The sequence below is a fragment of the Dermacentor variabilis genome, chromosome 1 (genome assembly GCF_050947875.1).
Source record: "Dermacentor variabilis isolate Ectoservices chromosome 1, ASM5094787v1, whole genome shotgun sequence".
Lineage (NCBI taxonomy): Eukaryota > Metazoa > Arthropoda > Arachnida > Ixodida > Ixodidae > Dermacentor > Dermacentor variabilis.
The window spans coordinates 100,256,535-100,280,110 of record NC_134568.1 but is presented as its reverse complement, the minus strand read 5'-3'; the positions used below and the strand labels follow the sequence as shown (position 1 = coordinate 100,280,110).

Genomic DNA, 23,576 nt, shown 5'->3' with positions numbered 1-23,576 from the left:
AAATGTCATTAAAATTGGCCCAGGGGTTATCTCAGAAAACCGTGTTTGAATTTTACATGTAGTTAAATAGGCTGCGTTGGAGTTGGGCCTAAGCTAAAGCTTCCTCTTAAGCACATTTAATTGTTTTTTTTTTACTTCCTACACTCACATAGAGTATGGTTTCAGTTACTTCTTGTTCTTGCATTTACTCTGCACTAAAAAATGAATGTGTTAGACATATGTCGTTACTATTTAGCTCCTCCAGCCTAGAAATGTCCGTGGGTCATAAGTACCATCAAGATAAATAAAAAAAAAACATTTACCTACCAGCCCCATAAAAACAGTTACAGGTTAGAGAGATTACAGTAATCCCGACTTTCTAGTACAGATTCTAACTCTGCATAATTGAAAGACAAACGGTGATTGTCAAACCTTATGAGTAACTAGCATTTCTTGAGCCCCACATCTATTTCCACCCTCCCCCCAAAAATGTGTGGCACTGTTCAAAATTTTAACAAGAATGACTCTCTTAGAAAAATTTAAAATACAAGCAGTTCACATTGGCTGAATGACTAAATTAATTTGCAAGTTCAACTAAAATATGGAAATAATATTGTTACTAGCCAATTATAAGCCAGTGTAGGTAGAAGCAGCTGTTGAAGCGTAGAAGATGGAGGATGAAGTGTGGCCTGGTTCCTCATCTTTGTTGTTGTGGCCCTGCTTGTCATCTTTCCAGGGAGTGTAAATAAACCTCTTGTTCAAACATCTCCCTGTAATAACATTAACTAGAAAATAAAATAGCAATGAGAATATTTTTTGTCTACATTAATGGTGGTGATGCCTGCTAGACAATGGGGCAACACTAAAGGACAGTTGTATGAGAAGTTATTAATTTTAAAGGGCCCCTGACCAGGACTGGCCATTTTGAGCTAACAAGCACAGAGCATACATTATGTGATAACAATCCTGTCTGCAAAGTATTATATCGCTACGCGACGCGGAAAGGTCTGAAATTTCAATTTGAACGCCGCTTTATCCTTTCCCTCGTGACGACCACGCTGCAAGCCGGACAGTGACGTAATCGTGCCTCTGCGCCTACATCATCATGTCCGCAGTGTGACGTTGCTCGTGGTGACACGTGACTTCGAGAATTATTCAAGGCAACATCTGTCATTTGTGTGATCTGTTGTTTGAACTGACAAATTGAATTTTAGAGAAATAATAAAACACACAAACAGAATGTTTACATGTTTTTTGCTTTACTTCGCACTGAAGCAAGAGAGATGTACTTCCGCTTCGTGTGCTTGTTTTCACGGTCGTGCTGTTACATGTGCAGGTACCGAAACTATGCCATTTTCTACCGTATTTCAGCGTGTGATCACGCTCTGCGATCTGCTTGCTCTGTTTCAGTATTCGTGTAGCACTGAATTATACCACTAGTCATGTTTCCTTGTGCACAGTGCACAAAATCGTGCGCTGTGCGAACAAGACAACAGCTCGCACGCGACGCGGTCGGCGGAAGTGCGTACATAGAAAAAAAAAAAAGCGAGGAGCAAAAAAAAAAATATGAAGGCGGGGCCCGTGACACATGCCTCACGTGATCGTCGAGGTCCAGTATGGGAGAACGCAGGGAAGGAATTTCGCTTGCGTAGGCTAGACGGGGCGAGTGGATAGAGCATCTTGCATGGCAGTGGAGCCTTTCTGCTGAAATCATGGGTTTGCGGCACTGAAATATTTCTATCTCGGCTATTAATGAGCCGATCTGAAAAATTTTTTCGGCGGAACACTCGCTAGAGGACAGGTAACAACTTCCAGTGTATAACCAAAATTTGCTATAGGGCCTGGTGAAGGGCCCTTTAAGCATGTGTTGCAATACAATCTACGTGTTTATTTTTTATACTATGTTCAACACTAAAGGTGCTATGCTGCCAGGGGTCACTTATACCAATAAGGTACAAAAAAGTGTGCCGTGGAATCAGAAATAAAGCAAATATTTCCATGCAAGCATGTTTGAGCAATATGCTGATTTTTTAATTAATTACTGCAGTCTTCCAAAATGATATAACATTAAAGGGGCCTCAAGACAAAGATTGAGCCAGCAGCTTTCGTTCTCTGCACAATATAGGGTAGACAGTGACACACCTCAGCTTCTGTAGAAGAGCTATGAGTAGAATATATAGTGACTCACAGACTTGATCACTGATGAGTCAGCTCACAATGACAATTTTCAGCGACGAACATACAAGTTGGTCAACATTGCTGACCGCCCTGTGGTCAGTTGTGAGAGCTGCACACATCTTATTATTTTCACATCCAACTTTTGTCAGTTCAGTCCCGATGGAAAAATGCAAAGTTGTCTGCTGCTGAGAAGTTTTAACATGTTTAGGTGCCTTTTTGGACCACAGTCCAATTGAAAGGCAGACTAAGTTAACCAACTACAGTCTACGTTCGTTACAACGGACCCGTTTACAACAGACTTTTGGATATAACGGACCAGCCTTACTTTGTTCTACCTATTTTATTAGTGCAACAAAGTTCAGTTTTGACGGACCGCGCTACAACGGACCATCGGCTACAGCGGACGAAAGGAGCAGCAATTTTTTTTCAGAATCGGGCTTATAAAACATATTTTTGCCGTGTCGACACGAGCTGACAACTGACTTACGAGGGTCAGCCAATGACCGCGGCTCAATATTGTACACGTGAGGTAGGAAGGCGGGGCGGAAACGCGCCGTCGTCTATCGCGCGCGAGGCAAGGGGGGGGGGGGGGGGTAAGGCGAGAGCAGGGGGAGTCTACTCCGACAGCTGCTGCTTATGGCGGGTGCGGCCGCCGTATCTTGAAAGCAATCTGCGATGTGGACAAAGTGCTTGCCCGTGCGGGCACCGTCTTTTGAAAGCAATCTGCGATGTGAACAAGGTGCGAGCCCACGCGGGCTCATCTTCAAAGCGATCTGCGATGTGGACAAAGTGCGCACAGTGCCGGTAGCTCTGTATGCGCTGTGTTTTCGACGTTTAGTCCGCGTTGAAGTGAGAGACAGCTTGAAGGTCAATTCGCTTCCTGCTGCTGCCGCACTTATTTTGCTTAATTTTCTATCGCAATCGATGCTTCTCCTTTCGAGCAAAACTGCAACTTTTTAAAATTTTTTTACTTTGGACGTTTATCACTCTCTCTTTACAATAAAAGTGTCAGAAATTACAACAAAAGCTTCCAAAGTGAGGTGTTTCGTATATTACAGGCTTCGGATAAAACGGATGTTTTTTGTCAGATTATCAGGGTCCATTGTAACGAGAGTTGACTTATACACTGGGGATAAACCCTGCTTCTTAAAAGGACATTAATGAGAAAGATAAGTTGAACTACATCAGAAAACTAATTTCTACAATACAAGAAAAGCCACTGATAGCATGAGAGGAGGCTTAACAAGCCAGAAAAAGACACAAAAACGACATAATGGGTGGCAACGCTGCCTTCAAGTCCCCACACAAGCTCGCTGTGACGTCAATGATTTCAATGGCATTTGCTTGGGCATAGTTAACATACTAAAGAGCCTTGGGAAGTTTAAGAGCCTTTAAGAGAGTTTAAGAGCGTTTAAGAGCCTTGGGAAGTTTAACATACCAAAGAGAACTTGGGAAGTTTCAAGAACTTTTACTACAGCCTACTTTCAAATACATAACATCACACAAACGTATCGACGTGGGAATTTCGGCGAAAAATGCAAGTTTGGCCCTCATTCTCTTTTTTAGAAATCAACCTCTCAGCGTGAAGTTCATTAAATGAAGTTTTTATATTTATATTTATATTATATATATTTATAAGCTTACTTAATTTTCTCTTTAGTGTCCCTCTCCACAATGTGCCAAATATGAAATATAGTTTGAAATCCATAACATAGCAGCGCTTGAGCACTGGCCGCGAAATTCAAATGAAAGATTGGCATTTGTTTTCTCTTATAGTAAGGTCATTACACAGCAACTGTCCCAACCGTGGCGCTCAAGAAAAATCATTTCTCTAAAAAAATTACAGAAAATTGACATCTACATAAACATAAGCATTACTTGCACAGTATCTTCCCTAAATATTTTGAACGGAAAAAAATTTTTGGCCACGTGAGCACCATTTGAATTTCACAAAATGATGGAAAACCAGGTGCAAAAAAAAATTTGCCAGAAATAGACCGTTTTGCGCATTATTTCAAAAATTTTGGTTTTGCTTTGTCTGAACATAGCAGCACTTTGATTATAAAATAGTTTCACAAAATAACTTCATATTGTTTACTCCTTAGCACCAAGGTGAAAAAGCGCAATTCTTGCATAATTTTTCACAAAAAACGGCCAGGGGAGAAACCCTGCAATTACCTTTATAGGACTGCCACTAAAAGGTTCTATCTTCTGAAGTGTTATTTTCACCTATGTGATGCTCCCAGACTCCAAAATAAAAGCCTGAATTTGGCAGAAATGCTATTTTGGTCTATGTTTAGACATTAGTAATGCACTAAGGTGGCCCATGAAAAAATACCTAAGCAGAAAAGTGGATATCATTGAGAAGAATAACAGCTTTCGTAACAGAAATTTTAAAGGGACCCTGAAACGCTTTTGACGATTTTCTACAAACGTACTGAGTCGTTAGAGTAGGTCCTTCTGATCATTAATTGACACATCTAAGTGCTCTGCGTAAAGCGTGTAATTTATTATAAGGTTTTAAAAATGCACATCGCTGCCGATCGCAGCGCACTGCTCGGCGGAATTTTAAGCCGCCCCTACCCATATGACCGAAATCACCCATATGAAGTCAGTGGGGCGAGCTATCCGATTGGCTGACCAGGGCGCGTGATCGATAATTTTTCCAACTTTATGGTAAACAAATGATCTTCGTAATAGTTAGAATGTTAGTTAATTTGTTTTTATAAAAAGAAAGTAGCATAAAGAGAATGCACAAGAACAATTTTTCAGTACACTTAAGCACTTCCGGCACACAGCAAGTGTCTTCTGCTTGTGTTACAACGTACTCCATTTTGACGAAAGCTCCGCGGTCAGCGTTGGTCTCAGTCTTTTCGCGAGCACTATGATTCGACTTTGTTGCCTTGTGGACTGCAAACGTAGCGACTGGCAATATGTCAAGCTGCGACATCGTGTCCCTCTGCAAGGCAGCGTACGAGCGAACTGGCTGCTGCGCATCGGACTGCCGCTATCCGATCGGCACCAGGATTTGCGAGTTTGTGGCCGTCACTTTACACCGGAAGATTACTAACGGAAAAGCGTTTCGTGAGTCCCGTATTAGGGCAAACGTAAGCGCAAGGGGACAGGGTCTGGCCGCTTGACTGTGCCGTAACGAGATGAGCCGAGATGAGCAGAAGGGCAAATGTGAATGGTCTGCACGGTGCAGCCACCTGGTGGCATAGAGCTCAACCATACACAGTAGCAGCAACGAAGCGTATTCTTCTTTGCTGCTGGTGCGTATTTTTTGCAGGAGTGTAATCATCAACACGTTGTTTTTATAAATGTTTAAAATGTTTTACACTTGGTTAGAGCAATATTAGCGCTTTGTTTGGCTGGTTAAGCCCTGCGCCAACAAGTGTCTGGACGGTGCAGACCGATCAGGCCGCTCACGTACGTCTACGCCAAAGTTCCTTCATCATCTTGAGTTTATGCCTCCAGTCATTTGCCGAAATGACCAGCTTGCCTGTGGTTAACGGAATACCAGACACGTTCGGCGCTACGACAGAATGCTCGCAACGCACGCTGCTTCGATAGCTCTCGCTTGGGGTCGACAGCCAAGCGGCTAGCGGAGAGGTTTCGCGCGGGCGGGGGCGGGCTCCAAAACAACCGGAAGTGGACGATGTGACGTCGCATCGTGACGCAGGACCAGTGAAGGCGGAGCTTAGCCCCGCTCGCTCGGCGAACGAGTTGAGGAGGAAAAGCATGGCTGGGGAGGAGGGTAACTTCTAATCGCTTGTAGCTCCATTATACGTAACGCTTCACTTAAATTGTGGTGCGAATGTTCTACTTAAGCTGTACCCTACGCGTCTACAAAATTTGTCCGAACCGTTTCAGGGGCCCTTTAAGCAAAGTAATTTTGTGTTTTCACCGAGAAAACATTTTTTGAATTTGAGTCCCACCATTGCATTACTTTGGTTTGTGCTTTCACTTCACCTGACAGCATGTTGGCGAGAAATACAAACCAGGGTGGTGCACATGGTGGTCTGTGTGGTGAGGAAAGAAAACCGATATCACCAGGAGTTAGTAATAATTTTAATCTTGAAGGTATGCTTAGTTAAGGTAGATCGACATGGCGCAATTCCATGCTACTGGAAGTACACATATGCGGCCACCTATGCGTTAAGTGTTAGATCAGGTCACGAATCACTTTCATTTTCTCAGACTACTTTTATAAAAGTATTCTGTGAAAATGGTTTCCTGACGCATGACATCACAAACACCCTGTGGTTCGTGTCCCAATAAGAACTTTGCCGACTGCTGTCTACCTGGCCCGAAGTAGCAGGAAGAATAGTATAGACATCACAAAACTCGTGAAATATGCTCAATAAAGCTCCCTATCAAAAATATTCACCAAATAATTGGTATGTTTCCACTGCGTTCATGGTGATTGAACGTTTCTCATTCAAGTGGTGCTTCCAGTTCACGCTCATGAAAGTGATTTGTGGGCCGCTCTACGTTTCACGCGTACGTGGCCGCATATGTATAGACGGTTTCACTCGCGCGATAACAGCAGCGAGAATGTGGCCCCAAGAAACTTCCGGTCATGGGCCTTATCAGCCTACTGCGCCAGAACACAAAGTGCATTTTTAAGTTGTTTTACTGGTTATTTTCAAGTTTCAACAGTCGATTTTTGGCAAATTTCTTTTTTGCATCTGGTTTTCCATCATTTTGTGAAATTCAAATGGCGCTCACGTGGCCAAAAATCTTTTTCCGTTCAACGTAGTTTGGGGAAACACTGTCGAAGTAATGATTATATACCTGTAATTTTTTCGTAATTATTTGAGAGAAATTATTTTTCCCGAGCACCAGTTGGCGTGGAATGACCCAGTAATCAACTTCTTATAATGAAATTACCTAAAATGGAGATTTCAAGAACACTTTATCAGCCTAAACTGTCTTTATGTTTCTTTTTAGTATGTCGACTTTGTAAATGAACAGAGATTTTTATTTTATTATTTTTATTATTACTATTTTTTTCATCTTCGCCAGATCACCTATGAATCACAGTATTCTGACCTGTATAACAAAGAGGCTTCCTACTGCAATGATGACACCAATGGCTAAGCCCAGGCTCAGCACCGTGGCCAGAAAAGGGAAGAAACCTAGGTAGACTAGATTGTCCTCTTGACCTTGGCGCATGTAATATTTCTGCAAAGATGGATGAGGAAGTAAAAGAAAGATTTCTACGAGACGGCATAGCCTAAATGACCACACAGGAAAACAAAGCATGGACTTCGAGATTTTTATCTGAATATGCCACTTGGGTTTCCCAAGACCTCAGGTTTGTTTCCCCAGACTTAAGTCCGAGCAATCTTGAACAGTAAACTCCAGCTGCTTGCCGTAAAGGTGCTAAGAGAGTACCGACATATTTTCGCAGTAGTAGAACTTGTACAACACTTCTTCCATAGTGAGTGTAAAGGTCGGGAAACACTTGGTATATGGTATTTTAATTTGACACTAAAGTTAGACTCGAAACCTCGGGCCTAGCATCATTGATATTATCGTGACGTCATGACACAGAGCGAAATTGCTGACCCCGTCTAGCAATAAAGCTAGATGTGATGACGTTCACACACGTAGAGAGACACATACACAAAACATCACCAAGAGGTCTGCGCGCATTTCTTCTGGCTATGCTCAGATGTGAAAGCCACAATCATCAAGGAATGGGGATATAACATGTATCATGACGCACCCACTTTGTGGATACCAACATTAAAAGTGGCTCATAGAAACACATATTGCAGTAAACTATTTAGAGTGCTCTGATGCTTGCCAGTATCTTTTCTAGGATTTAGAGAGCTTGAACCTTCATTTATCGAAAAAAAAAAAGACGAAAACATTATCGTGTACCCCTTTAAAAAGACTGCAGATGCATCATAAAAGCACACACCAGGTAATGAAGTGAGGGTTGCCAAAAATTTGGACGGAGAGAAAACATAAAAGAGCAGCTGTTTTTTTCCTTTCCTGCAACACTGTTTGTAGCATAGGATGTATGGGAATTGCGAGGTGATTACAATTTAACCCAATAATTTTAATAAGCCTACGAGTTTACCTAATTATGGGAGATGTCTTCGTTCTAATTTTGAAACAGACTGAACACGCTCTATGAGTCATGCAGTGAATAAGCACCACACTAGTTGCAGAATGGTCCTGCCAAATATGAACAGACTTAATATTTGTGAAGCTTTATATTGCTGTGAAGAGCACTGGCTTGTTGTTGTGTTCCTTTGTATTCAAATGCAACAAGAACTTGGTGACTAGAGTGAGAAAGCAGCATGTGCTGCCAAACACCTGTACCTCTCCTCCTTGTGAGACTTCATTTCTGACATAACATCACTGCAACACACTGGTAACGTACTACACAGAGCACTGAGTATAAACCATGCTAGCCACCCTAGCCATAAATGAAAAATGAAGCTTAAATTAACGCAAGAAATGTGAGCACACTATGATTGCCCTCCAAAAGACTGATATTTGTGTTCATTTCAAATCAGTTTTGTCTTGAAAGAAATGCCAAGCAAACATGATAAAATTGCTGGCATCATTATAGTAACTGTATATAAGCCACTCAAAAAAACTAAGAAAAAAAGGGGGGGGGGGGGCATTTTGCAACAAAATCGCTAAACTTGGCAGGTATGGATGCACCTGAAATACAAGCATTGTATTCATAACTACTATCTTATATTTTTAAAACACCCTTTGTAAGCCCATTTTAATTAGTTAATTCGACTGCACAGCAAATTGCAGAGAAAGAGCTATATACACACTATGCAGGGCGTTTCAGCAAATACTTTCAAAGATCTTTAAAAGTTGCCTGTGGCAGGTATCACAGTGGTAGTTCATGAGCTGGCCTACTCGAAGCGGCGGATAATATTTGCACAAAAAATTGACATCTAAAATCAACTAATTAATAGAAATTCACAAATTGCGATTTTAACGAATTACCATATGGCCCATATTGCATTTTACTAATTCTAGCCGTGGAGTTCGCAAGGCGGATCCACTTGGAACAAATTTTCAAGATGACACCAGTTTCGACATATAAATTCCCTAATTTTGCGGAGAAATGCATTGGAGTTCCGGTTAATTTGTTAACAAAACGTCCTTTCATGCACTGAAGCACACAGCTAACTGGAACGCCAATGCATTTATCCGCAATGTTCAGGAATTTATATGTCGAAACTGGTGCTGTCCTGAGAACTCGTTCCAAGTGGATCACAAGTTCACTGCTAGAATTTGTAAATTGCAATATGGGTCATAAGATAATTAGCTAAAAAGTTAATTAGTGAATTCTTGTTAATTAGTCGATTTTGCATTTCAATTTTTTGCGCAAGTAGTGTCCGCCGCTTCGAGTAGACCGACCCACGAACTAGAATTGAGCTATCTGCCACAGGCAACCTTTAAAAAAATTTTGAAAGTGTTCGCTGAAACACCCTGTATATATCATATATAATTATATATACCAGTTTGCCTTAAAATAAATGCCAAGCAAAAATGATAAAATTGCTGGCATCATTACGGTAATTGTATACAAGCCACTCAAAAAAGCTAAGAAAAATATGGGGGGGGGGGTGCATTTTGCCACAAAATCACCAAACTTGGCAGGCATGGTTGCACCTGAAATAGAAACATTGCATTCATAATTACTATCTTATCTGTTTAAAACACCCTTTGTAAGCACATTTTAATTGTTTAATTCGACTGTACAGTAAATTGCAGAGAAATAACTATATGTGCATTGGAAAAGATTATCACGCGAAAGAGCCATGCACAAGAAAATCATTATCTTAGTGCTGCATATCAAATAATCAACAACACACAACATTATAACACGAATGAGTTTTGAAAAGAAAACATGAAACATTTTATAATCCTAGCATTGATACTAAAAAGATTTGGCTTCCAAAGCACAGTTACCCTGAAAGTCAGTAGTTTTCTTTTACCAGATTTTTTTTCCAGACCAAATTGTAAGGCTCATGCTCCGAGGTAAAAAAGCACAGATAAACGTTTTTTTTTTCTTAATTCTAAGCAAGAAAAAATGGAGCAACAAAGTTGGCCATGCAGACGATCACAGTCAGCCTATTTTATGTCCAGCGCAGAATGACGGCCTCTCCAAGAGATCTCCAACTAGTACTCCTGTTTTGCATCAGGCAAGCAAGTCATGCAAACTCTTTCCCCCGTAATCCACAAGTGACGTGCCATGCAGTTCAACTAAGTGGCTTGTACTTCTCACCCTGTGATAGGCTTTAGCCAGGCCCATGATCAACAGCACCAAGGCATGAATGCTACCACAGACAGCAAAGAACAAAAAAAGTGTGAAGTTGGCATGGTTCCGGTGCCCACAACAAGTGTTGATCCATGGACAGTGATGGTCCATCTTGAGGACACACCTGCAATCCACACCAAGACAAACTGCTTGAAACCATGATAAAACTATGGCAACAATACAAAAAAAGCTTTCAATATATTTAGCTTGTACTATCAGCAAAAATTCAAATGTGAACAATTCTGATACTCCAATGCACAGTGCATGTTTGGGGCTACTCCATGCTTAGAAATTGGCTACAAGGTGATCACATGTCACACTTCTATGTAATTATGCATAAAAGGCATTCTGATCAGTCATTTTCTGTTTCAAAATAACTATTCCGCTACCATGCCTACAGAAATCGATCAACTTGACCGACAGTTTTTCTATGCGTTGTTAAACATTTCCATTGGAATGTTTTTTACCAACAATGCCATGCAACATACGAAATGACGACCGAACTTTAAATATTTGTCAGAACTGACAATTTTTTGCAGGTTGGGGAGGCTGGAAACATAAAACTACAGATGGAGGTATCGTCAAAACTAGCCTCCAGTGTTCTTAGGATTTCCTCAAGGAAACGTCATAAAATTTACAGTTTGGTTGACTCGGCAACATAAATTTTAGCAGAAAGCAGCAGTGAAGACACAGAAGCTTCTGTCTGGTTGTCTAATTTTCTGGTCCAACGTTTAGGCTGTTTTAACGACGTCTCAAACAACAGCAGATGCACATGAGTGCACATTATTTTGATAACTGTGCTGGACAGATTTCAAGGGCAACTTTATTTTTCCCACCGTGGGTTGCTTTTACTTATCAGGGATTCGACAGCATACAAATTATTATGAGCAATTCTTCCCATTGCGTGGAGTTTTCACTCAAACAAGAGTACATAGTCTATTTCAGGCTGACCTTCCACTGAAGCTTGACTAACAGTCTAATCTTACATTTTGAACACTGCCTATGTAAATGCCTTTATTCATTACTGTACAATATTGTGCAACACTCCACATTACTTTACAGTCCTGCACAGGAACTAAACAAAGCATGTTAAGGCTTCAGTGTCAGTTGAACGCACAATAGAGCATGCATGCTCTGCATGCTCCCTGACCTGACAACCATTGCCTCACGAGCCTAAGGAATGCAATAAAAAACAAACCGGGTGCCTCCTGCAATGAGTAAAGATAAGTGCTCCCTGTACAAGAGGAACTTACAGATTTTCTTATTTGCGAAGCTACTGCTTTCCCACATAGCGTGGACACCACTATGGGTAGTATTGACGGCAACAAATTTAATTTTTTTGCATGATCTGATTTACAGAAGTTGGGAGCTAGGAGCTAGGTGCATTTTCACATATTCTAGATTTCTTCTTACTCCTCAGTACTTATACTAAAAATAGCAAATTATTACTTTCATTCATGTCCCTTGAGGTGCCTCTTTGAAGTTTCACACAAGAATTCTAATGTAATTAATGTCTGAGTAATTATAGTTACTTCACAACCATTTAAAACATCAGTGATCAGGCTAGCATTTTATGCAGTGCGGTGTGTGCCACGACTACTAAGTCTTGAAATAAAACATTAAAACATAAATGCACCAAGAATGAGCACACTTCTATCGGTAATGAAAGAGTTAAACTAATGGTACATGTGAGGCTTGAGTGCACACCATAAGAACCATATTAACTAAAGCCAACTCTTCTCATCAAAACTCTTTATACCTGCCTCGGTGGCAGAGGCTGTGCTGTTGACCTGCTTAGCACGAGGTTGTGGGTTTGATTCCCTGCCACGGTTACTGCATTTCAAAGGGAGCAGAATGCAAAAAATGCTCATTTATTAGATTTAGGTGCATATTTAAGAACCCCAGGCAGTTCAACATTAACTTAGAGCCCTCCATTACAGCAGCGGGTGGTGGTGGTGGTGGTGGTGGTGTTGCAGCAGGCGGGGTTAGCCTGTCATACATAGCCGGCAATTGTTCCGCCTGAGCCTTCTATGAGTGTCACAGTGTGTATCACCAGGTGTCGAAGAGCCCTATATCTCGAATGAAGGCAATCAGCAGTCGTTGCGCCCTCTTCCCGATTGCCGCAGGCCCTCTGGGGAAAACGACGTCGTCAAAGGCCCTATGCGGAATACCATTCTACGGCAGGCTGTCGACCATCGCTTTCCTTTCTGTGTCTAACTGCAGGCATATCCAAACGAAATGTTCAATGTCGGCGATCTCACTACAGAAGGCACAGAACAGGGAAGCGCATCGTCCAGTCTTGAATAACCAAGCCCTCCCTTGATGTGTCTTGGTCTGGCCGCCTGGATCGCATAGTGTCTTGGCTTCTAGCACGAAGGGAAACACGGACACAGAAAGGTCCGTGTTTCCCTTCGCGCTAGAAGCCAAGATCATGTTACCATGCCAACTCGCCCAACTGTCTATCCTTTCGCATAGTGTCATCCACAACAGCAGAAAGTGCCACCATTACCGCGGTCTTGCGAAAACTTCGCTCTCATTCTGCACGTGACGTCGTGGTGCTGACGGACTCGGCATCATCGTTACAACAATTACACCGTGGCCTACCTTGAGACAAGTTTACAAGGCAATCTCTGGCACTGATAAAAGTTCTAATGAGCAAGGGATTTACCGTAAAATTTCAGTGGATCCCATCCCATGTAGGAATTGAAGGAAATGAAAAAGCTGACGCTCTTGCACACCGGGCACTGAAATGTGTCCCAAAAGTAAGAGTGCCAAAGATTTTTCAGAACTCTAAGAATGTAATCCGCAATCACTTTAGAGCGATCTATCAGGCTCCACACCCAGTCTGTATGATCCATGTACTTACTTGGGAAGAAGTAACGCTGTTGTACCGCATTCGAACCAACTCCGTGTACACCCCTCCATTACAGTGTCCCTCATAACTCTGTGTATTTTGGAGAGGTGAAACCCCGCTATTTATTTAAGCTACTTATAATTAAAAAAGAAAGATCCTATTAGAGAGCAAAGATGGCTTAGATCACCACTAACATGACTGGCTTTGTCTAGTGTTTGCAACTGTAAGCTTGCAAAGAATCAATGAGTAACAACTGAAACTTGTTATGCACAGGCTACTCCAAAGCATCAGCAGCTTTTTCATACAGTAATCAGATTTTTCACACAAAAAAAAGAAAGGCGGGGGGGGGGGGGGGGCTATAGCAGTTGAAGTGTGGCAAAGCTACAGTGAAACAAGCAAAATAACTGGCTATATTTTCTTCGACAATACATCTAAATAAGGTACACTGCACTAATATATGTAAGTTCTTTCAGATGTGCATTTTGTGCTGATAATAGGCACAGTATTACTTTAGCTTAAAACCAGCTTAAATGAAAGTTTTGACACAAAGGAATGCAATGCAGAATGTACTTTAAGTCTTCACAAAAGTGGAACATGCAACTATTGCAAAGAAAACTAGCCTAGCTAGAATTAGCATAAGATGGGAGCAACTGCCTAAAATAAGACAACTCATGCAATGAAAACTTTAACTAGTTTTGCACTAAATGGAAAACTAAAGTATGGTATTGCTTCTGTTTAGGTGAAGAAAGAAAAATGGAAAAATCAATGACACATGAAGTGCTGTACAGCTAAGCTCTAGATGCTTAATGTTTCGCTCATGTATTTCTCCTCACTATCAGCTTACTCAAGACTGGAGTGGAAACCTAGCAGAAAGAATGTAGTTTCATCACAGTAATGTTTCCTCACAGGACCCCTTCAAAGGGTACCAAACCCCCTCTGATAATTCTAAAATCCATCACATGGTCATCTCCAGTACCTTGTTTACACATTTTGATGCCAACAACGACACGCACCTGACGTCACCTGGATAAAAGCTGCCAAATGATCCATCTACAGGAGACATCAGTTCCGTTCCATCTGTTAGCCTGCCTTTGCCATGCAGTCACACGTCTCTTGTCCACCTCATCTCACTTGTCATGTGGAAAGTGATTTCACCTCATGTAGAGGTGAAATCACGTGTGCAATGGAAACAGCATGTATCAAAAAGCAGTGGACTTCTGATAAGCAGAAGTTGGTGTTTTCGAACGAGAAAAAAGTGTCAATGTGACTTTCGCTGCTGATTTTGTGTCTACGTCTCACAGAGAAGTATGTGGCAAGGAGGAGAGAGCACCTGTGGGGAGGGTAGCAAAGGCTAGAGAGAAATTGCTCCCTCACCTACAAGCTCAAAAGTGGTACGGGGGCCAATAAGGCCCTCTACAGTTCTTGGCTCAAAAGACAGCATAAAAGCAGCACATACGCATGCCCTGCCTCTTTAACTGTTACTGGCTAATTCCCCATTTGATATAGCAGTTCTATAGACAGATATTAATGGCTTCTTTTGCAACTATTTCAGTATGCAGGTGCAATTACACGAGTAGCCAATCAAGCTAGTTTTGCCAATTCTATTTTAAGCTAATAGAAGACATCAAAGATAACGTAAACAGGCTGTGTACAGAGCACTTTGCCACGGAGGAGATTACATCCTACCAAATTTGTCAGCATTTGAGATGCTATTTTTTGCCAGAAGCACCATTTACCACAAAGAACCATTTATGCTAAATTCTGAACATTCTCAATTCTTGTGAATGGCAGTTCAGGACTAAGCTACCCAGTCACACAATGTGTCAACTTCCAGCAGGACTGTTAGTGTGTGCCGTTGCACACCTCTTGTTGCAGCTTTGCCATGATACTTTCCATCAAAGTGATGCAGCATGCAAGGTGTACGTACAGTCTATTGATAGTTTCTATTTCTACTTAAACAAAAAAAATTGAAGCTTCTATAATTATTTTTCTTTTTTTTTTTTTTTTGTTATGTGGCCACCGTGCATATCAACATAATTATCAACTTGCCGTAAATTTCAAAAATTACATCCTTTACTATAAGTTTGCCAACCCATAACTTGGAGCACAATATCTACTTTGATAACTACCTGAAACATCCCTCCATTTTCCCACCATATTTTGATGCCCAATAAATTGTGTTATGTTGGGTGACTGTGAAAGCTAGGGACACCAAGGCCACTAAGATTAGGAATCCTCATCCTCGTGCAATATGTGCCAATGTAGGGATACAGCAATGACACAAGAACTAAGTGAAAACTTGGATGAAATAATGAACCTGAGCTTAGATTCATGAAACTTTTCTCATGTAAGTGCACCTTGTCACTGGCTGGCTCATGTTCACTGGCCAATATGATAGCAACTGAGGCAATAATGAGACAATAGGCACTGTTCTGACAAATTGCGAACAAAGAATTTTAGATGCCTAGGTCCCGATCTTAGTCACAGCAGAACTGTACAGGCTGTACCTATTCTTTGCATTCTAAATTTATATAAAATAGATTTACTGCAGAAACATGAGTCAAGTTATCACAGTACACAATCAGCACTCAGCTAAATGCTATCAATGCACTTGTCTACTGTGCAAACAACAGCACACAGTTCCATTGAGCTTCCAGCTATTTTACACAGTTTCCTGTGCTGCATCTGTCTTTTTTTTTTTTTGAGATATCACTAATATGTTCGTGCTAGCAATGTGAAAGGCTGTGCTTGCAGCCTTCACAATTTGATGTATTTTAGTGTTTAATAGAAGCATTCATATTTTTAAAAAATTGTCATAGTAAGATTACTTCCTTAGCTAGACAACTAATTATATCCGATAAAGACTACACTACAAAGAATTCTGCTCTTCTCCAAATTCTGAAGTTTCAGCAGCATTGTGACCATCTCAACATTAGCCATGCTGGACTTCCACTATGCCGCTCACAGCTATGGGTACTGTGGCAGCAGTCTCGTAGGCAAGACTGTGAGGCGACCACAATGTGCCGTGGCTAGTTACAAGGCAAAAGAATGCAAATTTGCATGCTAGCATTAATCAGATTACAGTAGCGGTTGCAGTTCCTCTCCCTATTGAAAAATGTCTTGCCCAATTAAGCAAGCAGATTATCAATGATGCAACATGCAGCAAGTCACCTAGTTTGCATGCATATGTTGTTCAGACGTTCACCACCAAGCACAAAACGATGAATGCGGAGTTGGAAAGTGAGCAAAATACCAGGAAGTTAGGGTTAATACAATATTGCTTGAACTGCAGTGCAGTGTTAAATTTTACTTGAGTACTTCAGTACTGACAGTAAAATTAATAGTGCAGCCTGCACCCTGGTAAACTTCATTCCCTCTTTAGTTAAAAGTAGGACAAAAATAAGGAGAGCCCACACCTCTTAGGTGTACTGGCCCTGTGTTCCTGCAGGATGTCTGCTGCAGAACTGCCAACCTTAACATTCATAAAATACTAGTTGGAGTCTGAACAAATATGAAAATTTTTGAAAAATACTCAAAATTTTTTTATTACGCGAGATGTTGCTTGTTTATGAGGAAAATGACAAATTTTGTTCTGTAGGGATGCTGTGAACAGTCGCACTAGTCCACAGAATGATCTGTACCACAGACATACAAAAATATCCACAAAATTTATTCACAAAATACTCATGCAATGAGGCTGGAATTTTAGTTGCCATTATACAGGGTTTCTACGGGGTGAGTGGCAGTGGTGCAGATGCACTGGAATAATGATGCAGATCCATAGATCGGCCTCTGAAAAATCGGTTGGTGACTGCATCTTCTAAAATGAGTGGTACCCTAAATTAGAATTGAAGATTGTAAAATTATTGGTGTCATAATGGCTATCATAAAGAACCTTTAAAAATGTGGCCTTTTATGATAAAATCCTAAAGTTGGCAGGTATGCAGCTGGGTATGAAGTGAGTATTGCAAAATATTGCAAGCTGTTTCAGTGGAATGTGTAGCCACTTTTCTCACACAAAGTGTACAAAATGCTGAAGCTATACAGCCTCAGCACTAAATAGCTGCTTTGCACACGAATTAACCTTAAAGTAGATTTGACATATACTGTCCATGAATAACACAATTTTTTTCCTAGAATTTCATCAGCCTTGTCATAACTCATCATCAGAGTTGTCATAAACAGCATGCTAGTACTGCACCCTCAGAACTTTGAGGGCTCTGTCAAACCAAAAGCTGAAAGACGCACAAAGAATCTTATTGTCTCTTTAAAGAAGCCATGACATCAAATTTTTGAGCTTGAATTATGCATTTCATGTTAAACTGTACAGGTCCCACAGCAAGCTGGTAAATTTTGAGCACATTTAGTGAGGTAGAAAACTTTTATTAAACGTTTTTTTACATCGCACTTGAACGGTACAGATGTCTGGCAACACAGACACGTGATGAAATGAAGTACATTCTGCAAGGTAAATGCATTCAGTTTCGTTTGCACGAGTATTCTCGGTGGTCAGCCTAAGATAGTTTCTGCAAGCATTCCCTGGTTTATGCTATTTTTATCGCACCAGTGAAAGAATTGCAGGCACAATGCAAGAGCGACGACATTGATGTGCCACTGGGCCAGAGTGGGCGAAGCATGGAGAGCTTTATGTCATTCTTCAAGTTTCCAAAAGAGTCCTTGAAACTTAAGGCATGGGAGCTGTACATGAGACAAAAGGAGTGGAAGGCTTCACACTCCTCAATTTTATGCTCCAAATACTTCATGGCAGAAATCTATACACACAGCCGTTGCCTTCCGAGTTTGGCTTCTGCTGGAGCACTCACACAATGGTGGGTATGCACCTTCTTTGCACAGTGTGCACATGGTTTCGGACCACATGATGCCATGGTGGTCCCACACTTTCTTATGTCACACAAGCCACGCTAAAATGGCGGTTACCATCGGTGGGAAGGGCTTAAAGGCTGCATCGAGAGGCCAGTTCTTGTGTGTATAACCATATTAGCTCCTTTACTCTGTGTTACAATTATAAACTGAGAATAGTTGAATGACCATGTCATGACTCAAGTCATAATTCTGGCATCAAAGGGTTTAAGCATCTGGGGTTCAGGCATTTCCTCTGCCAGGTGTGCCTATCTGTAATGAATTTTAACTATTATCTATGCTAGACTTTGTTCACTACTACTGCATATGGGCAGATACCAGCAATCCACAGCTTGCAAAAAAAAAAATAAAAAATGATTACAACTCACTAGTTATTGTCTCGGTGGCAATGAGCAGAATATGAAATCATTTTTGTTTAATAGATGCTCTAAATTACCACATGACAGTAACTTGTATTTTTTTTTATGTCTTATCAAATGCAGGTGCACTCCAATAGTATGCAAAAGACTCCCAGTGGTGAAACTAGTGCACTGAAAATACCAACCTTTCACATTTGCGGCAGTGGTGTGACCGCGGTGTCTTAAATCCATCACAGTTTGCACAGTATTGCAGGAACTGCTCGTCATCTGGCTGGTCCTGCAAGTGAAAGTGAAAAACTAGAACATTTTATTGTGCAGACACCATGTGTAGGTGCACAGAGCATGTTTATTATAACAGATCCATGCACCCATATGAGGCAGCAAGTGGGGCAGATACAGGAAGGTAAATCAACAACACTGGCCACTAAACTAGCCAATCCCCACTTCATACCTCCTGCACTTACTGTGCTCTACCTACATGCATTTTTCGCTGACATGGTTTTACATTTGCAATGACGTGAGCCTAATAAATGGCATGGTATCTGAAGGTATTATTATACATGAAGCTATAGCTCAACGTTGCCTCCGGGCGATGTACTACCGGTGCACACTGTCCAACACATTTTTTTTGACGAGTGTAAATGCAATAAGGTCAAAAAGCAAAATTTAAAATTCTATGAAAAGGCCACAAAAAAGTATAATAGTAACGTAATTAAAGTACCGTGAGGTGAACGTAATATTCGCGTACCGCTCCCTTTCGGTTTACGGCTGTGTACGCGCACCTGTGATCACCAGCGAACTATTTACAGCATTTTTGTCAAGGGATGCGCCGATTGTGGCACTGCTTAGCAAAGAGTCCTCAAACGCGGACCAGACTTCGCGCACCGATGCATCAACTGAAACTAAACGGGCCGAGGTCAGGCTCGCTACTCACCGGCCTCCACTTCAGAGGCACGAAGCCCGGTCCCATAGCGACGGCCATGAAGAAATTGTACAGGAGGACTCCAACCCAACCGATGAATATCGCGTGGTTGACGGTACCTAACGTTGAACCATAAGGCGAGAGCCACATAGATGTCACGTACAGGCTGGTCAGAAAAATGAATTTGATGATGAAAAGCGCCGTCAGTGGTCCCCAATGCAGCAGCCGGTGACAGAATTGAGCCAGAATGTCCAGCACACCCGGCTGTGGCTCCATGCCGGTGACTTGTGAAGGATCCAGCTTGAATGCAGCACTCGAAGCCGGGCCGTGGAGAAACACAGACGCTCAGTGACCGCAAGGCTACATGCAGCCGGAGCTCAAGCCGTGTCCCTTGGGTCCATTACCTTTCACTGGCTTCGGCGTGCTTGCAGGTCTGCTCGGCACCCTGCATAGCCCAATTTTGTTTAGCGTTTCGGCATGAAAACTTTACCAATTGCCTCCCCCAAGCGCCGGACAGCACAGCCGCTGCAAGGGGTTCTTCTACGGTTGGACAGGTGGTTCGACAAAAAATTGCGATTACGGCGACGTCTGGATGACAAACCCGAAGCCGATCTACGTTATTTTCTGCCTTGGCCGTTCCTGTCGCGGCGATCGGTCTTGGTAGTAAACAAACAAGCACCACGCGCACGAGCAGTGAAGTACTACCGAAGCCCCACAGGTTGTGGCAGCAGTGTAACTTGATCAAAGACGCTGATCGAAACAATTGTCCCTACGAACTCATTATCAGTAAAAATGCAGCGCTAATGTGCGACAGTGGTGCTCTTAAAGAACGCGTGGATGGTGACATTGTCGTCTGTCATACCGCCGGAGTGACTGTCTTGTGTAAGTTTGTCATTTTCTTTGCCATATATTTGGTAACATACTTTTATGTTTGCCAACCTTTATAGAAACAGAAGAAAAAGGCAACGTTGAACGAGGCTAGTTACCTCGCATTGAGAATAAGCTCCTTGGCTGCCTTTCAACGCTGTTGCTTACCGTGTCAAAGTAATATAAGCACCTTGTCGTGCGTATTGATTAAAGCCCTCTTTTTTCTTTCAGGTAACCAAATCGATGGCTTCTCATGGTAGGATAGTACTGAGTTACCATGACACGCTTCTCCGCGAGTCGGACATGGAGCTACTGGACGAACCGCACTGGGTGAACGACAACATCATCTGGTTCTGGATGCAGTACCTTGAAAACGAACTCTACGCATCGCGCTGTGATACCCTCGCCTTCGTAGGACCCGACGTTGTACAACTTGTCAAGCTAGGTGCAGCGCTCAACGTTGATCAGGTGCTCAAATCGCTGGAACTGAAACAAAAAGAGTTGATATTGTTGCCAGTCAACGACTGTCAAGAGTTCGACCTGCCTGGCGGTTGTCACTGGAGCCTTCTCGTTTATAATCAAACCAGAAAGATATTTGAGCACTATGACTCGACCAAGGGACACAACCACTCCCACGCTAAGTCAATTGCTCGAGCTTTAGCCCCTCTTCTATCGCTACGGGAAGTTCGAGTCGTCGAGTCTGACTGCCTGCAGCAACATAATTCTTTCGACTGCGGTCTTTACGTTATGTACAACCTACAACAAGTTTGCGCCGAGCATATTGTGCTTCCGGAAGCTGACCGTAGTCGTAGAACTTTGCTCACAAGTTGGATGCAACAAAATAGAAAGACATTGAAAGAACTTATCGTGAAGCTGAGTGAACCTTGCGCGTAATAAAGTAGCTTCCAGTGGTGTGGATATTTATTTGTTTTAGGGCATGCCTTCGTCGAGCTAGAATGAATAAAGGTCAACGTAACTAATATTAGTGTCAACCCGTGCCACACGGGCACACAAAACGGCATTCAGTAGCATTCAGTTCCTGAATCACATCTTTTTCGGCGGACGTACCACATGTACAATTTTAATGACACTTGACCCGATTATTTCGATAAGTCTTCTGAAGCGAGCAATTTTCAGGTGATAATAAAAAGGCAAAGATCCATTTACAAGCTTGACCTCCCTTCAAGGCCAGCGAAATGTAGAATTAAGCACAGTATGGTGCCGCTAGCTTTAGTCAAAGCTTGTTTGCCCATGGAGGAAGGCATGTGTTTATTGCTATGTTGTATGTTTGTTGCTAAAATTTAACGCGACTCCGCTTGCACCAGCATCTCGTTTTTTTTTTTTGTATTTTCGCATTATGTAAAACTTGATGCGCTTGTTTATGTGTGCTGCATGGCTCAAACAGCTGAAGATTTTGTTTCCAGCTAAATAGGATGTCGTTTCAGATAATTTAGGTAAACCGCACTGAACAAGCTATGACTGCTATGGCATCGAGGGTACGCATTCAGTCAATGAGCGCGTTAAGTTAGCGCGCTCTGAACACCAAACGAGTGCGAAGCCTTCGGACTCCGCGCCTTCGGATCTTAACCTGGCTATGGTGTTCTAGAAGTTCCCTTCCAGTTCACTATAACCTGGCTTAACTTAACAGCCATTTTCGTCGACTGTCTTTCGCATAGATGGTCTTTCGGGCGCACGAACGCGCCGTCTGGCGAATGTTATGTTGCTTCCGCATCCGCTATCGCACTTCGCGCGCTTTTCGAAAATGGCCCCGCCGACCGTATTCCTACAGTTCTTGTTAGACGATGAAGAGGTAGAAGAACATGACGCGCGGCGACGGAGGCAGCGGCTTTCGTATGCGATGCAAGCTCAATGCGCGCCAATACGTGCCCGATCTCGCCTGAGAGCAGCTGCTTCAGACGCACAGCATGGCCCGGCTGCGCGGCGGCGGGAGAAACGAGTTAGCAAGGAGAACGGCCTTGCATCAGTGGAAAGAGTAGAAAACACGACATTATTCAAGAAGCCGTAGCGGGCGCGCGCTCTCGCGCACCATTTCCAGGGCGGGGCGCGTAGAGCGCGCTTCTTTTAAAGCCCCTGCTTCTTTATTCTATGAGCGCGCTCCGTAATCACGCACCGGAAGTCGCTTTTTAGCCGTTAAATTTAAAAGAGCGCAAACTGCTGGCAAGAGCACGCTCGAGCGCCTTAACTTAACGCGCCAAATGCCTACTTTAGAAAATGTCTGCCGCGTGCATAGAGTTTCCTACAAAAATTTTTGTAGGAAACTCTATGGCCGCGTGAGCTGAGCTGATTCCGGCCTCTTTCCTCCTCTCCACCAGGGTCGGCTGCAAACGCTAGTTGCGGCGGCTGCTCCAAACTTGAGGGGGTGTTCTGTGCTTGAATGACGTTTCCCTGTCTCCGAGGTTATAGCGGCGTCTGTTGCAGCATTTGGTTGCAGTCCCGGAGGTAGCACCCGCGCTCTCTCGTCAAGCCATTGGTAGAGCGCACGCCAGCCAAGTGATCGTCACTGTCGTCACTTCCTCCGCAACAAGAAGTAGGGTCAGCAGCGAGCGCCGTCACTCCGCGATTAACTACAAGAACCTCCGATCCAATGGGAAAACTAGGGACGCGGCAAGCGTAAAGGTCGAAAGAGTTATGCTGGGTCCTGAGTATTTGGCTGCGCACATAGATTTTCTCACTATATTACATATGTGTTATAGTGAGAAACTACAGCTGCGCGTTAAAAAAAAAAAAGATTTTGCGCGCACCGCTGCACTGTTCTTGCTCAAAAATTTCAGAACAATCGTATTTTGGCGTCGACTTCGTTTAGTGTTACACTTGGCACAGTTAATTACTTGGTGTCTAAGAAAAAAGTGCTAATTAGCCTGCGCTTATGGGAATGCGACCTGCTGCTGCGACGGCGCAAGCATAAACCTGTTTCGCCTCCTGTCGTCATCTGCAGAAAGCAGCGTTTCAGGGAGGGCTGCCGCGTATTGCCCGCTCCTAACCCTCCCTGAAACGCTGCTTTCTGCAGATATCGGCAGGTAACGAAACCGGTCTGTGCCAGGGCCGGCTTTTCAGACGCCATTTTTCCCATAGACGAAAACAGTTTCTCATTTTTGTCTTAAAAAACCAGGTCGTGTAAAAAACAGTCGACTAATCGCCTCCATCCGTTGTGCGGCGCTGGCATCGCGCGCAGGCGCAGTGAACGCTCTGTGCGAGTGTCTCGCGAAG

The 23,576-nt window shown here is 42.7% G+C and overlaps 2 protein-coding genes across 4 annotated transcripts in view; one reads left to right on the top strand and one right to left on the bottom strand.

Moving 5' to 3' along the window:
• LOC142581827 (palmitoyltransferase ZDHHC6-like) overlaps positions 1 to 20,039 on the bottom strand; it is a 55,247-nt gene extending 35,208 nt beyond the window's left edge. For all 3 annotated transcript variants that reach the window (XR_012828304.1, XR_012828305.1, XM_075691277.1), the window contains exons 1-4: positions 19,494 to 20,039; positions 18,745 to 18,836; positions 10,433 to 10,589; positions 7,213 to 7,344 (exon numbers count right to left, since the gene is read on the bottom strand). Coding sequence is in view for 1 of the 3 variants with exons in the window: in XM_075691277.1 (XP_075547392.1) it covers positions 7,213 to 7,344; positions 10,433 to 10,589; positions 18,745 to 18,836; positions 19,494 to 19,757 (645 nt within the window). In the remaining 2 variants the exon portion in view is untranslated. The remainder of the gene's footprint in view (positions 1 to 7,212; positions 7,345 to 10,432; positions 10,590 to 18,744; positions 18,837 to 19,493) is intronic.
• Positions 20,040 to 20,140: 101 nt separating this feature from the next.
• On the top strand, positions 20,141 to 21,264 carry LOC142581843 (sentrin-specific protease 8-like). The gene is made up of 2 exons (XM_075691292.1): positions 20,141 to 20,363; positions 20,580 to 21,264. The coding sequence occupies exon 2, from the start codon at positions 20,592 to 20,594 to the stop codon at positions 21,240 to 21,242; it is 651 nt and encodes a 216-aa protein (XP_075547407.1). The 5' UTR covers positions 20,141 to 20,363; positions 20,580 to 20,591; the 3' UTR covers positions 21,243 to 21,264.
• The last annotated feature ends 2,312 nt before the right edge of the window (positions 21,265 to 23,576 follow it).